Here is a 17,595-nt window from a genome sequence, read left to right on the forward strand (position 1 = left end):
CCCCCAACTACCTCAGCACTACCCACCTCCCCAACCTATCTACCCACCCACCCCACCTAGCTCCCCCCGCACCTAAAAAAATTGTCGGCATTTTTAAAACACTTTAATGTGGTTTGTTGGGCTACTTTTGTATTTTTTTCTCTTGTCTACTTTGATGTTCTGATTTCGGTAAGGTTAGGTTAGAGATTATAATGCACGACGATTCGAGTCGTTTCCGGTATTCTACCGGCTATGTTTTTTTGCAGAAAGCAAGTTTGTTCATGACTTGAATTTTGACTTCTTTCTGTTCGAGCATTTACCACCGTTTTTGATTGTTGACTTCTGTTTTCGAACATTGGACTTTACCAGTAGCTTCGGTTGTAATGTATAGTAAATTAGGAACTGCTGGTAATGTTCAAGGTGAAGAGGTCATTTTGAGATTTTTTGTATATAAGTCACCCCTAATTCTCTAAACTACACCGCACAACCCCCCATCACCACTTATCTACCCCCAACACCTACCTACCCGCACCCCCGCTCCCCCAACTCACTCCTTACCTACCCCCTCCCTTCACCTAACTACCCCCACCTACCCCCCCCCCCCCCAACTACCCCAGCGCTACCCACCTACGTACCTACCTAACCCCCCTCCCCCCGCCCCAACTTACCCCCACCCCCCACCTGCTCCTACCCCCCAAACTACCCCCTCCCTTCAACTAACTACCGCCCCCCCACTACCCCAGCACTCTAAAGGTTTTAACGACTCGAAGAGGAGTATTGAGATGCTACAGGTTTTTACGACTCGAAGAGTTTTGAGATTCTACAGGTTTTTTTTTTAGCAGAAAGCAAGTTGGTTCGTGACTTGAATTTTGACTTCTTTCTGTTCGAGCATTTACCTCCGTTTTTGATTGTTGACTTTTGTTTTCGTACATTGGACTTTAGCAGTAGCTTCGTTTGTAATGTATAGTAATTAGGAACTGCTGGTAATGTTCAAAGTGAAGAGGTCATTTTGTGATTTTTCGTTACTTCTAATTATCTAAACTATACCATACAAACCCCACCTTCTATCTACCCCCCCCCCCCCCCCTCCAACACCTACCTACCTGTACATCACTTTGTTTATAGCACTCACGGCAGCTATTCTTGTTGTGGCAAAAATTTCTCATTTTAAAAATGCTTTTGGAGTTCAAAACTGGGGTTATTAAAGATCACCTTTCAATTAATAACTAAAATTGTCTTCATGAGATAAAATCCTTGAAAAAATCGTCACGTAAAGAGATTTAGATTGTTCTAGATAATGCCAAAACAAATTACACATTTCTGTAATGAAAATCTGCTTCCCGTATTTAAAAGTTGCAAATCTTGTCTATATTGATTGGTCTGATGTTTCCGTATTCAAAATTCATGTGTTTAAACCCTCAGCTGCATTGTAGCTCAATATATTATGCACCACGATTGACTAGTCAGGTTTTGGTTTGAAAACCTTGCTCTGATTCTGATGAGTAGCTTGATAAATTGGCGCTATTAAGTCAAATGCAAAAACTAAAAGTTAAATCAATCAACGTAATGGTTCTTGATAATCAACTCGCCTTGTTGAAATCTTAGCAATCTAAATGCCCAGTGATCAATGGTTAATTATTCTATCTTTTTATCCCTGATGTTTTATCTAAATGATTACCTCATGAAATTGGTTTGGTATTAGATTGTAACTCTAGAGAACTTACCGAAGTTACCTCTGATCAGACCTTCCAGACCAAAATGATCTCTGATCAGACTTTCCAGACCGAAATGTCCTCTGATCAGACCGAACCCAGACCACTGTCCAGACTATAGTGCGCTTATGCTCATTCCCAAATTCAGACCATTGTCCAGACTATAAACCGACTATGACCAGACCATCTTCAGATCATGGTCCAGACTCAACTTCAGACCATTGCCCAGACCTTAATCAGACTATGATCGGACTCAAGTGCGCTCAAAGTAGTCTGATCAGAGAAAGATTTTAATTATGAACAAATCTCTTATTTTTGCTATAATGTATTCATTTCATAAAAACTGGTGCTTGCAGTATTGAAATCATCTAAGGAAAAGCCAATTCTGAAAATATTGCTGTTTAAAACGAAACCTAACTGTTGAGAAAAAAATTTTATTTACCATACCCCTTAGTTCAGATTTCTGACTCAATGGATGAACTTAGACAGCTTTCCAAAACAAACGTCGTGGTCTTCAGTTAATCAAAATTTCCTCTTGAGGGGACCGGCATTTGCTATCAGCTGGACTCCTTGTTTCTGATCAGAGTCATCGGACTTTAGATGAGTCTCTGATCGGAACGCTGCTTTATTGTTGCCTCTTGGCTGAGCCAACATCCCTCAATAAAAAATAAAAAAATTGAAAAAATTTTGCACTCGAAATCAGACCTTCCAGACCGAATTAACTTCTAATCAGACCGAACCCAGACCATGGTCCAGACTATAAAGACTGTGATCAGACCTTCCAGACCGAATTGACCTCTGATCAGACCCAACCCAGACCATGGTCCAGACTATAAAGACTATGATCAGACCGTCCAGACCGAATTGACCTCTGATCAGACCGAAATTAGACCATGGCCCAGACTATTTTGCGCTCGAACTGCTTTCCAGACACTGTAATTTCGGTCTGGGAACACAGGGGTGTGCGCTCGATTGGGTCTGATCATAGCTCAGTTTGGGTCTGGACCAAAACCTGGGTGGGATAATACTATAAAGTACTATCGCTCGGAAATTTTGGTGTCTGAATTAACGAGATTCAAAATTATCCTCTCAAACGTGGTGTACACTCCTCAGTGGTTACCAATGTGAGACGGTATCTTTGATCACAAATATTTTGTTTTTTAGTTATTTCTGATGAATTTAATGTTGATATTAAAAGCAGGTATCAAATTACAATGCTGTTTTTTGAGTTCAATGAGATCAACGGTCGAAGAAGTGATTTGGATTTTCAAAGATACGAATCCAGACTATGTGTTCTATGGACGTGTTATCTGTACGCAATGTAGCACAGGAAAAATAGTTTATGATAGTTCTTGAGCACAGTCGCAGCGCGCAAATACGTTTCTGCTAAATAGTTCTTTTAATTTAATAGAAGCGAAGCTGTAGATCGAGCGAAAGCAGTTTGCGGTGCTCTTGGTCCTTTTACAATTCAAAAACATTTAATGGTATTGAGACGCCGTCTTTTTTGTATTACGACTCGAAGAGGAGTTTCAGAGAAATGCTTTTTGTATTCAATTTTGTTGGAGTGAACTTGAAAGCAAAAACGTGTTTTGGCTCAGACCCCTGACTGCGTTTTGAATCAGACCCCTCTTCTTGAGAGAGCGAAATATTGATGTGTAAAAATATCGCGGAGAGCAAATTTTTACGTGCGGTTTCTGCAATAGTGGTTTGTCTGTTTTAACAGAGGCCCTTTCATTAAAAAGTTTTAATACATTACTGTTATAACTTAAAAGTTTTGTTAAAATCATATGAAGAATTATAAATAGTTTTAACGAGTTTCCGGTTAATTTGGAGTTTTTCAAATTTTTAACGCAGTTTGAGAGAATTTGAGCAATTTTTGGCAAAGTTTTTTTTACTTCTTTTACTAGAGGCCCTGCGCTCATCGGCAATTTTAGTTACCAAATTCCTGAGTTTTTGCAGGTATAAAGCTTTTTTGTTGGTCTATTTTTGCTGTCTTCCTCAATTTCCCTATAGCTATAGGTGCTAGAGCACCTAATAATGCATTTCAAGATTTCTGAGGTTAAATTGAAGTGATCTTGGTCACATCGAAAGAGATATAGAAAAAGCCCGAAAAAGCCATTAATTTTCGGCACAAATTTTACACCCAAAATTAGAAAGAGTGAAAATTCAATGTTTAAACAGAATTTCGCTTACTTGCTATTTGTTTTTGTTTAATTTCAGCAAATTTTTAGTTTCTTCGATTATTTTGACGGTTTTTTTAAATGGTTTTTACCATCTATGATAGTCCATTCTAAGTTTAGTTATTTTGTTTAGTCAATGAACCTTCTTTGTACTGTGCAGTGCAATTTCCCTGCTCTGTTCTTTTGGTTCGCTCCCAGCTGACTGTCATATTTTGTTTCTCAATTGTTCCAGATTTTTCGCTTGACTTTTTGAGTGACTTTTCCACGCTTGATTGCTTACTTTCTGCGTGATTGAATTCGAAGTCGTACTTCAAGTATCGCTGAGTAGTAAAGGTCTCCGATCTTCTCTTCCATTTTTTTGAGTAGATCCCTTGCATACACCATGTCGTACTTTATTTTTTGCTGTCAGCTTCGCGGCGCGATGACGCACTTTGAATTTTAGAATGATTTCGCCAAGCGAAATGCTTATTTAAATTTATGAGCTCAGCTTTGCAGAGCGAAGTCAAAAGAGGGTTTTGATTACTGAAGTTGAATTGGAAAGTTAAGACAATGAAACTGAAGTGGTTTTCAACAAGTAGCTAGAATAAACAGACGTGTCTAATCATGCAAGGGAAAATGAAATAAGCATGAACAGACGACAACTAACAAGCGGGAAACGTGAATTAAGATCTGTTTTAAATAATTGAATGAAAAGCGAATTAAAATGAAATGAAGCTTGCATCATAAATAAATTTACTGCACTAATTTATTGACAGACGATCAGAAATCACAAACACCCCAGAACTCTAATAAAAATTGTACAATAAGAAGAATTTTTAATATCACTAACATATTTATAGTATCAATAATTGGTCCCCGGTTAAATATGTAAAATCAATATATGTACTGGTTATCTTAGCTAGCGGTACATTATAGAATGTAGTTTAAAATTTGTAAGTTTTAGAGAGAGTCAATTCTGAGTAGACATTCAATTCCACCTCATAGGCGGTCATTGATATCATAGCGTCTTCGGGTGCCGGATTTCTGAGGTCAAATTGAAGTGATCTTGGTCACATCGAAAGAGATATAAGACCGAAAAAGCCATTAATTTTCGGCACAAATATTACACTCAAATTTAGAAATAGAGTGAAAATTCAATGTTTAAACAGAATTTTGCTTACTTGCTATTTGTTTTTGTTTAATTTCAGCAAATTTTTAATGAACTTTCTTTGTACTGTGCAGTGCAATTTCCCTGCTCTGTTCTTTTGGTTCGCTCCCAGCTGACTGTCATTTTTTGTTTCTCAATTGTTCCAGATTTTTCGCTTGACTTTTTGAGTGACTTTTCCACGCTTGATTGCTTACTTTCTGCGTGATTGAATTCGAAGTCGTACTTCAAGTATCGCTGAGTAGTAAAGGTCTCCGATCTTCTCTTCCATTTTTTTGAGTAGATCCCTTGCATACACCATGTCGTACTTTATTTTTTGCTGTCAGCTTCGCGGCGCGATGACGCACTTTGAATTTTAGAATGATTTCGCCAAGTGAAATGCTTATTTATATTTATGAGCTCAGCTTTGCAGAGCGAAGTCAAAAGAGGGTTTTGATTACTGAAGTTGAATTGGTAAGTTAAGACAATGAAACTGAAGTGGTTGTCAACAAGTAGCTAGAATAAACAGACGTGTCTAATCATGCAATGGAAAATGAAATAAGGATGAACAGACGACAACTAACAAGCGGGAAACGTGAATTAAGATCTGATTTAAATAATTGAATGAAAGGGAATTAAAATGAAATGAAGCTTGCATCATAAATAAAGTTACTGCACTAATTTATTGACAGACGATCAGAAATCACAAACACCCCAGAACTCTAATAAAAATTGTACAATAAGAAGAATTTTTAATATCACTAACATATTTATAGTATCAATAATTGGTCCCCGGTTAAATATGTAAAATCAATATATGTACTGGTTATCTTAGCTAGCGGTACATTATAGAATGTAGTTTAAAATTTGTAAGTTTTAGAGAGAGTCAATTCTGAGTAGACATTCAATTCCACCTCATAGACGGTCACTGATATCATAACGTCTTCGGGTGCCGGACACCTGTAATCTGCCAGGTACCTCACTCGCGTGTCGGGGAAGAGACGATTCCGATTATTGGCGAAATGTTTCTTTCTTCCGGAGCTTGCTCTGCTGTTGTTTGAACTGTTTTAACAACAGAAGTGATAGGGGACTGAAAGTTTTCTACATCTCCGGCTCAGCGTTTGCGTTTTGGCGGAGCACTGATTAAGGAGTCAGAAGATGTCTCTTGAAAACCGTAATGCTTCGGTCTTATTTTGGTTCTTCCACTTAATCTTTTATTCGCCTTTGAAATGGCTTGGGTTGAAGAGACTTGTTGCAGGGCTGTTGGTTCTGCATTTGTTATTGGAATTGTTTATTCGCCCTGCGAGTCTTCATTTGTTACAGAAGATGTTTGATTTTTGATGGCTCAGAAGTTTGGGATACGATTCCGCATCGCGCGTGCCATAATCGATTTCGGAGACGATAACCCGCTACTCGGTTCGCGTTTCTAATATTTGACTTTCTTATCACCCTTGAGTTTGCGGGTTAATTCTTTTGCGTGGCTCTCGGTCTTTTCCTCCACTAATTTTTTGCTGGTCCTTAGTCCGCGACGATCAGCATATACTTTGAGTGGAGTTTGGCATCCGAGCTGGGTTCCGAAATTTGCAATATCGCTGTTGCGGACCGAGACCACCGATTTGCCTGCTTCTTTTATTGTCGTTGTGGTTGAACTGCTTTTGATTGTGTTAAAACCTAGAGCAAGCACTTCGTACAGGCCTTCGAGTTTTTTCTTCGACCTCCTCTTTCCGTGAATTTTGCGGGCAAGTTTAAGTGGGACAGCGCGTCCGAGAGGGGAACGGGACGGCAGAGATTAGAGCCGAGTGGAGATTCGCCGTCAGTTCTGTTCTTTCTCTCTCTTTCGTGTCTCGTGTTACTCCGGTCATACCCTTATCAACCTCGATATCAAATCACCCATTCTCAGATCACTTCTGGTGGAACTTTGTTTTCATCCAAATAATATTTTATCTTCTCGGAAGAGAGGCTAGAAAACTTAGGTGTAGTACAAATTACGCTCAGCGGGGTATTAGATTTTCTGCCAAAGTGTCCTTCGAAGGGCGATAACCATTGTTGTTTTTTGTTTACATATTCGCAGTTGGTGAACAATAATCTTTAATGCCTGCTTTATGTGGAACGAATTTGTAGCCAATTTTTCTTCTTTAATACATGCAAATCTATTCTTAAATGTATGTATTAATCTTTCTTCCAGTCCTATAGCCCGGCGATTTAACTGGAGCTTCAATAATATCTCTATTAAAGACATTTTTTACTTGATGTCCCATAATCATTTTGCTTGATCCAATTGGATTGTACGTGATACACCATGACTTTCTATATACATGTCGAAAAGTTTCGTTACATTTGGTCACTTGCTTTGTCAAATATACATGCAGTTCGGTATTTTGAAAAACGACCTATCGCGGCTAGAAAGTGTACTTCTTTGCCTTTTTCGTCATAAACAGGTCCCCTAAAATCATTATTCATTTGCTGGTTCAGTTCAGCACAAGGTACACTAGGGTTGAATTACTTAGCGGAAATCACTCATTTAAAATTGTTACCAATTGTACGGCAATGTTTACACTCTGTCAATATGACTATCAATTCCCTATTCATGTATGGCCACCAACAATGTGTAGCCACACATTTCATTCCCCAGGTACCCGGGTGTATGTTGTTTATGAGTGCTTCCCGCAGGATGTTTGGGATAGCGATCTTTTCGTCCATACTAACACACCCAGATCGCACGTGAAGGTCCCGCTAGTAGGAATGTATGTACGGGTTAATCTGCTTAAAGCGGTCCTCATTAGTTAGGACACAATCGCGTACCTCTTTTAGCACGGCATCTTTGCTTGTGAGGGAGGCTATGAGACTTTTGCTGAACACCTTTCCTATTATGTTGTCAATTGTGGGTAATTGAGGGTTAACCGTGAGGAGCGCGCTAAAGTTTGAGGATTCGGCCCGCGATGCGATTATGGGGACAGATAATGGATTCTCTGTGCTAGAGGACTCTCCGAATCGGTCTTGGATTGAATGTTTCTTTGATTGTGGTGATGGCATGGTGATTTTATTGACGAGGTTTGTTCGGTTTTTAGAGCTAGATTAATTGCTACTATCGAAGTTTTATTGTGAGTTGAAAGAATGCTACTGATGCCGAGAAGCAATTTGGGCAACAAGCACTGATGTTTGTTTTTTTAATTGAATTTTGCAACTATGATAGGAATGTCTATTAATTTGCGGGAAACTAGTCTTAAATGATTGCCTTTCTCGCCGATTGGGTATGTTTACAATCAAAATTTGGATAGTAATAATGAAACGAGGTGAACTTTGCCTAGCGAGTGAAGTGTTAATTTCCTTAACCTTAGTTCCTATTCCGTTATATGATTCATTGTCTGATAATAATTTAAAATTAAATAGTTTCTCAGTTCCTCCTATGTCCATTTAAACTTGTCTACAATCTTGTTCAGCCCAGTTATTAATATGATCATGATGGAAACTTCTGTTCATTTTCCTGTTTGCAACTAAATTTTCATTCTACTCAATTTAATTCCAGTTTCTGTTGCCCTCTTCAAATCTCTAATTTGATCCGCATAGGTCAATCTAAGCGGGTAACATAAACCGAAACGATTTGCTCTGCAATTCCAATAAATCAAACTAATACTTGTTTTCGTGGAGCGAAAGCACCAAATAAATTGTAAAACATAAGTTCTAAATTAAAAATAAAAGTACTCGAGTAATTGCACCCTGTTCTATAAAGTATATATATATATATATATATATATATATATATATATATATATATATATATATATATATATATATGGGAACAAGTTCTCTAGTCATAAGAGTATATTCAGTAAAGGTTTTTGTTACAAGTTTTTCGATGATTACATATTTGCGACAGGAGCCAGACAACATCATTAACTTTAAGTGTCGACTGATTATTGTCATTTCATTTTGATCTCTTGAGTAGTGTCGTTAGAGATTCTTTGACAAGTCGCTTCCAGAACTGGTTCATCATCTGTTGCAGATTTCTCCATGTCCTGAAGCTGGCTGGAATCTGGCTGGAATCTGGAAATATTCCTGGTGGAATAGGTTTGAATGGACGACTGGTCAGGAAGCGGATAGGTGTGAGAGGCATCTCGTTGTCGGGAAGATCAGCAATATTTGTGAGAGGTCTTGAAATCAAGATGGCTTCGCTCTCTACCAGTATTTTTTGGAATACGTCAAGTGAGAGTATTTTTGAGCCTATAATGATCAGCAGCGTTCTTTTAGATGTCTGTATCAAGCGCTCCCAAACACCGCCGAAGTTGGGGCTAAATGGTGGGTTGAATTTCCAAGTCGTGTTTGTAGCTGCAAGGGTTTTGTAAATTTTGTCGTTGCCAATGCTCTTTACACTTTTCTTGAGCTCTTCTGACGCTCCGATGAATGTCTTTCCATTATCACTCTACAGCAGTTCTGGTTGACATCGTCTACTAGTGAAACGTCGAAATGCATTTAAGAAAGTACCGGTATTGAGATCTGGGCAGCTTTCAAGGTAGACTGCTCTCGTGATCAAGCACGTAAAGATCAAACCATGGTGCTTTTCAAGAGTTCCTTTTGTGTCCTCTTTATAAGTTGGTCCTAAGAAGTCAATTCCACTATTGGAAAACGGGAATTGTGTTGCTGATGTTTGCAAACGGAAAGCTTGAAGAGGAGCCATGATGGGTTGTATGTTCTCTGCATTAAATCTTCTGCATAAAAACAGCGAATTTTTTTGCTAAGTAGACACTTTCGCAAGTCAACTACGTGGTAGCGTTGCTGAACAAACGCTTTGAGGGCCCTCCCTGATGAATGCATACGCGATGAGCATGTTCTACGTACAAACGTGTGATTGTGCCTTCGCATCCAGAATAATTAACCAATTTTCTGTATCAAGTTCATCAGGAGCAAATTGAAGTCTTCCACTTGAACGGAGTATGCAATTTTGTTCGAGGATTGGATTCGAAGACCGCAGTTTTCATTTAGTGTGGGGCTTGATGCCCCTTTTTAATTAGGAAACTGTCGAGTGAAATGAGTTCTCTTGAGAACTTCTGATCAAGTGCTGCCAAGATAGATCAACGTCATTGGTCGTGTATTGTTGTTTGTTGTCACGATGTTTTTTGCTCTGAACGGTAAGTTATAGACAGTGGCTAAAGTAAGTAGAGTTTTCGTCCAAGACGAAAATTGTGCTGGGTCTATGATTGGCTCTGGAACATTTGAAGTTGTATGTGCTGTTGTTGCTACGACAGCTGGTTTCGACGGTACAGGCTGGTTATTGACTGGCTCTGATGATGACAGAAACTCTGGAGGTTGCAACCATTTAAGAGATATTTCACGTGGATCTAGGCCACGAGTGCCATGGTCGGATAGATTGTTCAATGTAAAAATTTGTCTCCATTGTTTTGCTTCAGTTGTTGCTGTAATTTCGCTGAGTTGGTTTGCAACATATACAGGTTGTTTTCTGGAAGACGCAATCCAATCAAGGACTACTTGACTATCAGTCCAAAATACAGTTGTGTCAATTGCGAAAGAGGACTCTTTCACGATTGTAGAATGTAGCCTTACTCCAGTTACTGCAGCTTCAAGTTCATGTTTGGGTACGCTTGTTTGCTTTATTTGATCAACTTTAAATTTTCCAATAAGGAAACAAGTTTCTGTTACCTCTGAATGGTTGTGTGTTATTCGCAAGTACGCTATAGCTGCCATTGCAGCTGTTGAGGCATCAACAAATACGTGTAATTCTACACTGCTTTCAGAGTATTGAAGACTCGTTAGTGTTCTGGTAAGATGTACTTCAGGCATTTCGAAGTATGAATCTAGTATTTTCTGAAATCTTCCGCTGATTTATAAGGGTAGTGGTTCATCCCATTTTTTACCAAGTTCCTTGGAGAAGGATTTTGAAACGGATTGTCAAAGGTGACAGTATGCCGAGGGGGTCAAATATCGAGCATACAAGGCTAAAGATTTTCCTTTGAGTAAACTCAATTGCGTCCGTTGAAAAATCTGTTAGTGGTTTCATAATGAAGGTGTCAATCTTCAGATTCCACTTCTGTTCAAGGACTCTGACAATGTCACCAATTACTTGTTCTATATATATATATATATATATATATATATATATATATGTGTGTGTGTGTGTGTGTGTGTGTGTGTATGTATATAAATATGGGAACAAGTTCTCTAGTCAAAGGTTATATTCAGTAAAGTTTTTTGTTTCAGGTTTTTCGATCATTACATATTTACGGGTAACCGTTTTCAACTTGTTCAAGTACTTGAGTCAAGTTTTCATGCGCTTGACTTGATTGTTTCACAACACACCCCAGAAACAGTCTAAGGGAAACGTGAGCGACATATTTCGAACAAGGAGTACGTCAAAGATTTTTTTTTTATTTTCACTTCAAATCTCACTAGACATCTAACTACATTGAGTGAATTACATTGCTCACTCACTCAAAAATGTAAGCAGCTGTACTCGATAGGCGCCAGCTTTTACTGGAAGACAAACAAAAAGCACGCCAAAATTGGTTTAAGAGCTCATGAGGTGTCACGAAAAAATCAAGACCCATTTTATACCTCCTACTCGTTGTCATGGTGAAGTAATAGCCATAGAATTTTCAATCATCGAAAAAATTGTTGTCATAGAACTCCCTTTTTTGAAAATTTGATTATCATTCAACTCTCATTATGGAAATGTTATGGTCACGAAACATTCATTTATGACAAAATTGTACTCCTACCAATTTCTTAAGACTTTTTCAATGTATGAAGTCGATGCTACATAATATGAAAATCCTATGCTGTCATATTAGAATTTTTTGGTAACCCGGATTTTTTCTTTTAATATTACTTGTGGCCTATATAAGGACCTTAGTAGACCTACCACTTCTCTCTTACCCCTCCGACCACCGGCTGAAGCAGGCTAAAATAAAATCACGCCCATGTCAGTCATTCGAAAGCATTTCTTCCAGGATTAGTCAGTTATTTTTAAATAGCTATTAGTCAATATTTCAACCAGGTTAAGCTTACAATTAAAGACTACTGAACGATTAATTAATTAGAACAATTCGTAGCCCAAAAATAGGTACAGTTCAAGAAGAACTTAATAAATACCAATTTTGAGTAGCGTCCTAATTCCTTGAGCTTCAATTTTGGAACTTAATAATTGTCAAATTTATCATAAATTATATACTATTCTTAATAACGAAACCTGTTTATGGTTATAAAGTAAGATGAGCTTTGAGATCTGGTAAACATTTCTGATCTGAATTCTTGATATGTTTACAAAATAGTTCAACTATCATATACAGTTTTGTCTATAAAACATTTAACAAGGAATTTTTGTTCACTTTGGCTATGGTTTAACTCAAACTCACAAAATGAGCAAAATCCTTGTTTAGTTTTGTTGATTAATGACGTATTGCATCTAATTCAAGCCTCTTATTAAGCCAAATAGCAACAAAGAATTTTGGGCTGAGATTTTTACATCCAGCAAACGTCGCAATTACATTTCGAAACTTGCCAAATAAAATAATTTTAGCAAATTTAGAAAACAACCCTAGTCATTTTGGCGCATATTTCATTTCTAAGTATTAGCTCCTACTTTTCAGAAGTGATTCTGCCATCGATTTTGAGTTAATTTTAGTCTGGTTTGATTGTTATACTCGAATGGTTTCAGTTTATTGAGCAATTATACAAAGTTTTTGTTATAACCAGTTAGTAGTTAAAAGGAACCAGCCAAAATGCCCGGCATGGATGATATGTTGTCGAGGTCAAACACTTACAACGCGTTGACCTCTACCACTGAAATATCGGCCAGGTTAGAAGCAATCAGACGAAAGTACTCCTTGACTCGAAGAATTTTAACAGCCGTTATATTGTCATTACTAAACATCGTCAATTTTTTCGACCGGTCAATTTATGGTGTCGTGCTACCTCAAATTAAACAGAGTTTTGAAATTACAAATTCAGAAGCGGGTCTGGTTCAAACTGTTTATGTTGTTTCCATTATCGTAGCCGCCCCCTTAGCCGGGGTCATAGGCAGGAAATTTAGCAGAAAATGGGCAATTATTCTGGGTTCTGTAGCCTGGTGTGCTGCTGTAGTTTGCGGTCCTCTGTTCAGCGAGGGAAATTTTGGAGTTTTCTGCGCTATCAGATGCTGTGCCGGACTAGGAGAGAGTTTTCTTGGAACTCTGGGTTAGAAGAGCATATCAATTCTGTTCTGAATATAGTTAAGATCTCTTCTGTTACCCCCCCCCCCCGCTTATTGGGTATATAACTTTCACGCCCCCTAATTGCACGTGCTATATAACAACACAAAATTCTTAGGGGGCAGAAAATTCTGGAAAGCAATTGATCCTATATTTCAAATTATCCAAGTTTTTGCTGATATTTTTTTTATTACAGAAACGGCTCATTACGGCTCATTTATTATCGATGGTTTTAGAATACTAAAATAAAAAGTCTTATTGGTCTTAAGCAAAGCCAGAAATCTGTGCATATAGAGATGAACTGTCGGAAACAATAAATTAATCGCGGACAATGTCATCACGGCTTCTCCAACAAAAAAGACGAACGCAAAATAGGAACAGCACCATTAAGCAACATCAATGCCACTAAACACCCAAAGAGCGTTGCATAAGAATTAGGGTTAAGTTGCCATCAAATAGCACTCAAATTTTGAAGACTGCTCAGAAAAGGACCATTACTCTAATTTTTTTTCAAGATTTCACTGATCCTGTCACGTTCTGCTTACTCCTGCAATGACCCAGGTTGAGGTCCTTGTTCAAAACTCCTTATGAAAATACCCATCCAGACCATTTTGCCTATGAAAATACCCAGGCAGACCAATAATGCTTATGAACCAGACATTGCCTCGTTTAAATTTTTGGTGCGTTCATGTGCTCGTTCAAAAACGCTTATGAAAAGACTTGTCCAGACCAAAATACGATATGATACAGACTCTGGCTCGTTCAATTTATGAAAAGACTCACAAAGAGTTTGCTTAGAAATACGTTTTGACTTCCTGCGTTGTTTTTCTTTCTGATAAGGGTTTCTGACATATACTACACGCCAGGATTTCAGTAATAAAAACGTCTATAGGGCTGCATTCCGTTTTTCATTCTTACCATTCTTACCAACATTCCCAAACCATTCTTACCAACAAAAGCTCTCGACTGATTTTATCGGGGAAGATTTCACAGATGATTACTGACATCTCGGAAAACCGTCTCTTGGTGACTTTCTCTCCGCGACTTAAAAAAACTGGCATTACTGGTCTGGGGGTATTTGAAATCCAAGTCTTCCGATATCGTGTTTTCTGACACCACGAAAATACATATCGCACGGGTTTTTCTCTGGAAACCGGTACGCCCCTTTTGACTGAGAACTTATTCTGAAGCCTGATATTTTACAACCACTTCGTGTGCAGAACTTTTTCTGTTTTCTTTATTAAAAACAGGTCGCTTTGATGTTGAAAAACTGCATCTCTTCTTGATACGAAACAAATAATCCTTATTTTTTTCAGAGCATCTTGCGGTTTGTCAATTTTTTTCTTGGGAGTTTTTTGTGGGATTATGGAAAAGTTTTTCTGTTTTTACCAAAAAGTTTTTTTTACTGTAATTACGTCGGGAATTAACATTTCGCCAAAAAGTATGTTCGTTTGTTTGTTGTTTTCCAAACAACAAAAACAAGCTAATTTTTTGTAATTTGGTAATAACTTACAAGATTTAATAATGTATCTAGAGACTGCAATGTGATCTGCAAAAAATCAAAATGATATCTTTTTTTTTGAGTGCGTTGTTCTTTCAGTTAAAGCTCTCGACTCTTTGATCTTTCCATTATTATAATATAAAGGCGTCGAAAACTTCTTATTTTGGTTTTTATATCCGATCAAAGTTGTTTCTGACATCAACTGCAAGCCAGGAAGACAGTATTAAGAACAGGGGGTCTACTTTCTGTCTTTGAAATATTTTTTACCAAAAAAATTCTGAAGTGATTTAACCAGAGAGAGTCCTTCAAAAGTAGTTACTGAGGTTGAAGTTATCTCGTGTAAAAACTTCCGGGTGACTAGTACTCCGCGACATTAAAAGACTGGCTTTATTGCCTTGGTGGTATTTGAAATCCAGGAAACCTTCCGATTTGGTGATGTCTGACACAGAGAAATTTTTCTCATCTGAGCTCTTTCTTGAAACCGGCCTTTCCCTGATGACTGAGAACTAATTTTGAAGCATTTTAATTTGAAACAAATTTGTACGCAGAACGTTTTCTGTGATAAACCCTCTATGCTGAAAAAATTTATTGATGCCAAAAAGCTCATCTTTGGTCTTGCTGTCACAGCATCTCGGGGTTTGTAATTTTTGTCTTAGGGTCACTTGTTTTAAGGGGTTGCGGACAACTTCTTTGTCTCTAATTGAAAACTATGTCTTTTTCTGTTTTCAAAAAAGGTATTTTTTGTAATTGTGTTGGGATTTTTTGTTTTTCCAAAAAAAAGTATGTTCAAGTACGGAACTATTCTCTAAAAATTTCCGAGATTAAGCCTGCTGCTATCCGTTTGCTATTTTCTAGTCAGCAAAAGCGAGATAGTTTTATTTTGGCTGTATTTTACATGACGAAATCATTTATCTTGAGATTGCAATGTCATCTGGAAAAAGGTTAATATCAAAATGACATCTTTTTTTATTAACTTACTGACTTGACTATCAACCATTTGAGTTTGCTGTTATTATAAAGGCTTAAAGGAATTGTTGCTTTTGCTGACTGTGGCAATTTTCAATTCAAACAAGAGCGCTTGAAATCGTTTTATTGTTTGATCAAAAACTTCTAATTTGTTCGACAATGATGAGCCAACAATATTCGAAAATTTGATGGAGACATATTGTTATGAAATTACAATATGTTTCCGTCAAATTTTTGCAGTGGACTTATTGAGCAGGAACAATGCTATGACACTACAAAAGAGTATGCTTCGCTAAATTTTTATTAGGTTTAGTTTCTCTGAATTAAAAATTTTGTATTAATGCACTACAAAATAGTGTTCACCCATTGACTCACAAAATCGAAGTGAGAGATGAAACTTCCATACTATTCCATACGGTTAAAAATTAAAATTATGAGTGTTAATAAGAAGCTTCATCTCAAAAGTAGTACGATAAAAAGTGGGGAACGTTCTGTATGATTCTATAGATAGGGTTCAATAATTTTACTTGAATAGTAGTTTTTAAAAACATTGTATACATATGCTAGAACTTGATCTCAGCCGTTGGAAATATATATGAGAGCGGTCCTGTTTGTAAACATGTGTGTAATCGAGATTGAGAAAGAGAGAGAGAGAGATTAGAGTTTCATTGAAAAACCGTTTTGGATTACTTTTCAATTTGGTATTTTGCAGGTCAGTCGAAGAGATCCCGAGGAGCGTATAGTTGATAAGTTGTCTAAGTTCGTTATGGATAGCATAGGCATGAAGAATAATTGTTCTCTGATTTTAAACTCTATTTTATTTAACCTATTTTGTTAAAAAAAATTAATGTTTTAGATATAGTTTTTTGAGTTTATATTGCAGAAAAACTAATCCCAGTCTAGCTCACATTTTTTTTTAAATATTAACAGTTTCATTCTAATAATTTAATATTAATTAGTTTTGATAAACTTTTACACATTGTCATACGGTATGGATAAATCATATATCCATAACCGTATTTAGTTCAGTTTTATCCATTTGAAGGGCAATTGCTTGTGTTATTTAGTTTAGTTTCAGTTCATCCAAATATTCATCACTTCTTGTCTGTTCATGCTGTCTGTGCAGAAAATTGTCTGTTCAACTTATAAACAAATCATGTAAATCCTTCCTGTCTTGTGATCATAACTTCCAATTCCTAAATTGTACTTATTGTAATCATTCTCTCATTTGCTTTGCTTAAAATCAGTTCTAATTCAAATCTAGTAATCCGCTTCTCATTTGGACTCAGTGGAATAGAATAGTGCCAATCGCACCGCGATTGAAGAAGCTGACAATTAGAGAATCTAACTGTATTAATTGAATCGCCATTTGTGGCACAATTGCCGAAACTGATTTGGGCTATAAGCATTCGCGACACGATTGGAGCAATCTGTCGTATTTGGATATAACATGGCGCAGTCAGCAGCTGAACCAAAGAAGACGCCTCTCCATGTAGATGCATTTTGGGAGAAGCCTACTGCCAATCCCTCTTTGGTGTGGGAAAAGTGGACTCAACAGTGGAAGCTAGCCTTGCTAGCAAAAGAGGGAATTCAACTAGACAACCTGCTAAACGATCCTCCAACAGCGGTAACGTACCCACCCGAGCCAACTTACTAGGAACCAGTAGAAAACTATGCACAAGCGACGGAAAGAGATGAAAAAATCCGAAATCAACAACTCAAGGTAAATTGGAAAAGTCGCTGCACAAAAATCGAGGAAATAGGAATCTTATGCGGAGATAAACCTTGGGGATCTGTGAGCATAAATCGATATCTTTGTTGTATTTGAGCATTGGGACGGAGGGACGACGTATCTTTAAAAGAAAACATCCCCACTTCCGAATAGAAAAACAACCATTTAATGATCTATGGAAAGCAATGGAGGATTCCTTTA

General features: G+C 37.5%; 1 protein-coding gene across 2 annotated transcripts in view; it reads left to right on the forward strand.

Annotated features, from left to right (window-relative positions):
• The window catches only part of LOC142348550 (protein spinster homolog 3-like), a 67,237-nt gene that overhangs the window by 4,640 nt on the left and 45,002 nt on the right, over positions 1-17,595 (forward strand). The window contains exon 1 of one of the 2 annotated variants that reach the window (XM_075399932.1): positions 12,330-13,181. The exons of the other annotated variant lie outside the window; for it this stretch is intronic. Within the exon in view, the coding sequence (XP_075256047.1) occupies positions 12,728-13,181 (454 nt within the window). The 5' untranslated portion in view covers positions 12,330-12,727. Of the gene's footprint in view, positions 1-12,329; positions 13,182-17,595 lie in introns of those variants that run through there. 2 annotated transcript variants of the gene reach the window in all.

This window comes from Convolutriloba macropyga, chromosome 10 (assembly GCF_964194025.1).
Source record: "Convolutriloba macropyga chromosome 10, txConMacr16.3, whole genome shotgun sequence".
Taxonomy (NCBI): domain Eukaryota; kingdom Metazoa; phylum Xenacoelomorpha; order Acoela; family Convolutidae; genus Convolutriloba; species Convolutriloba macropyga.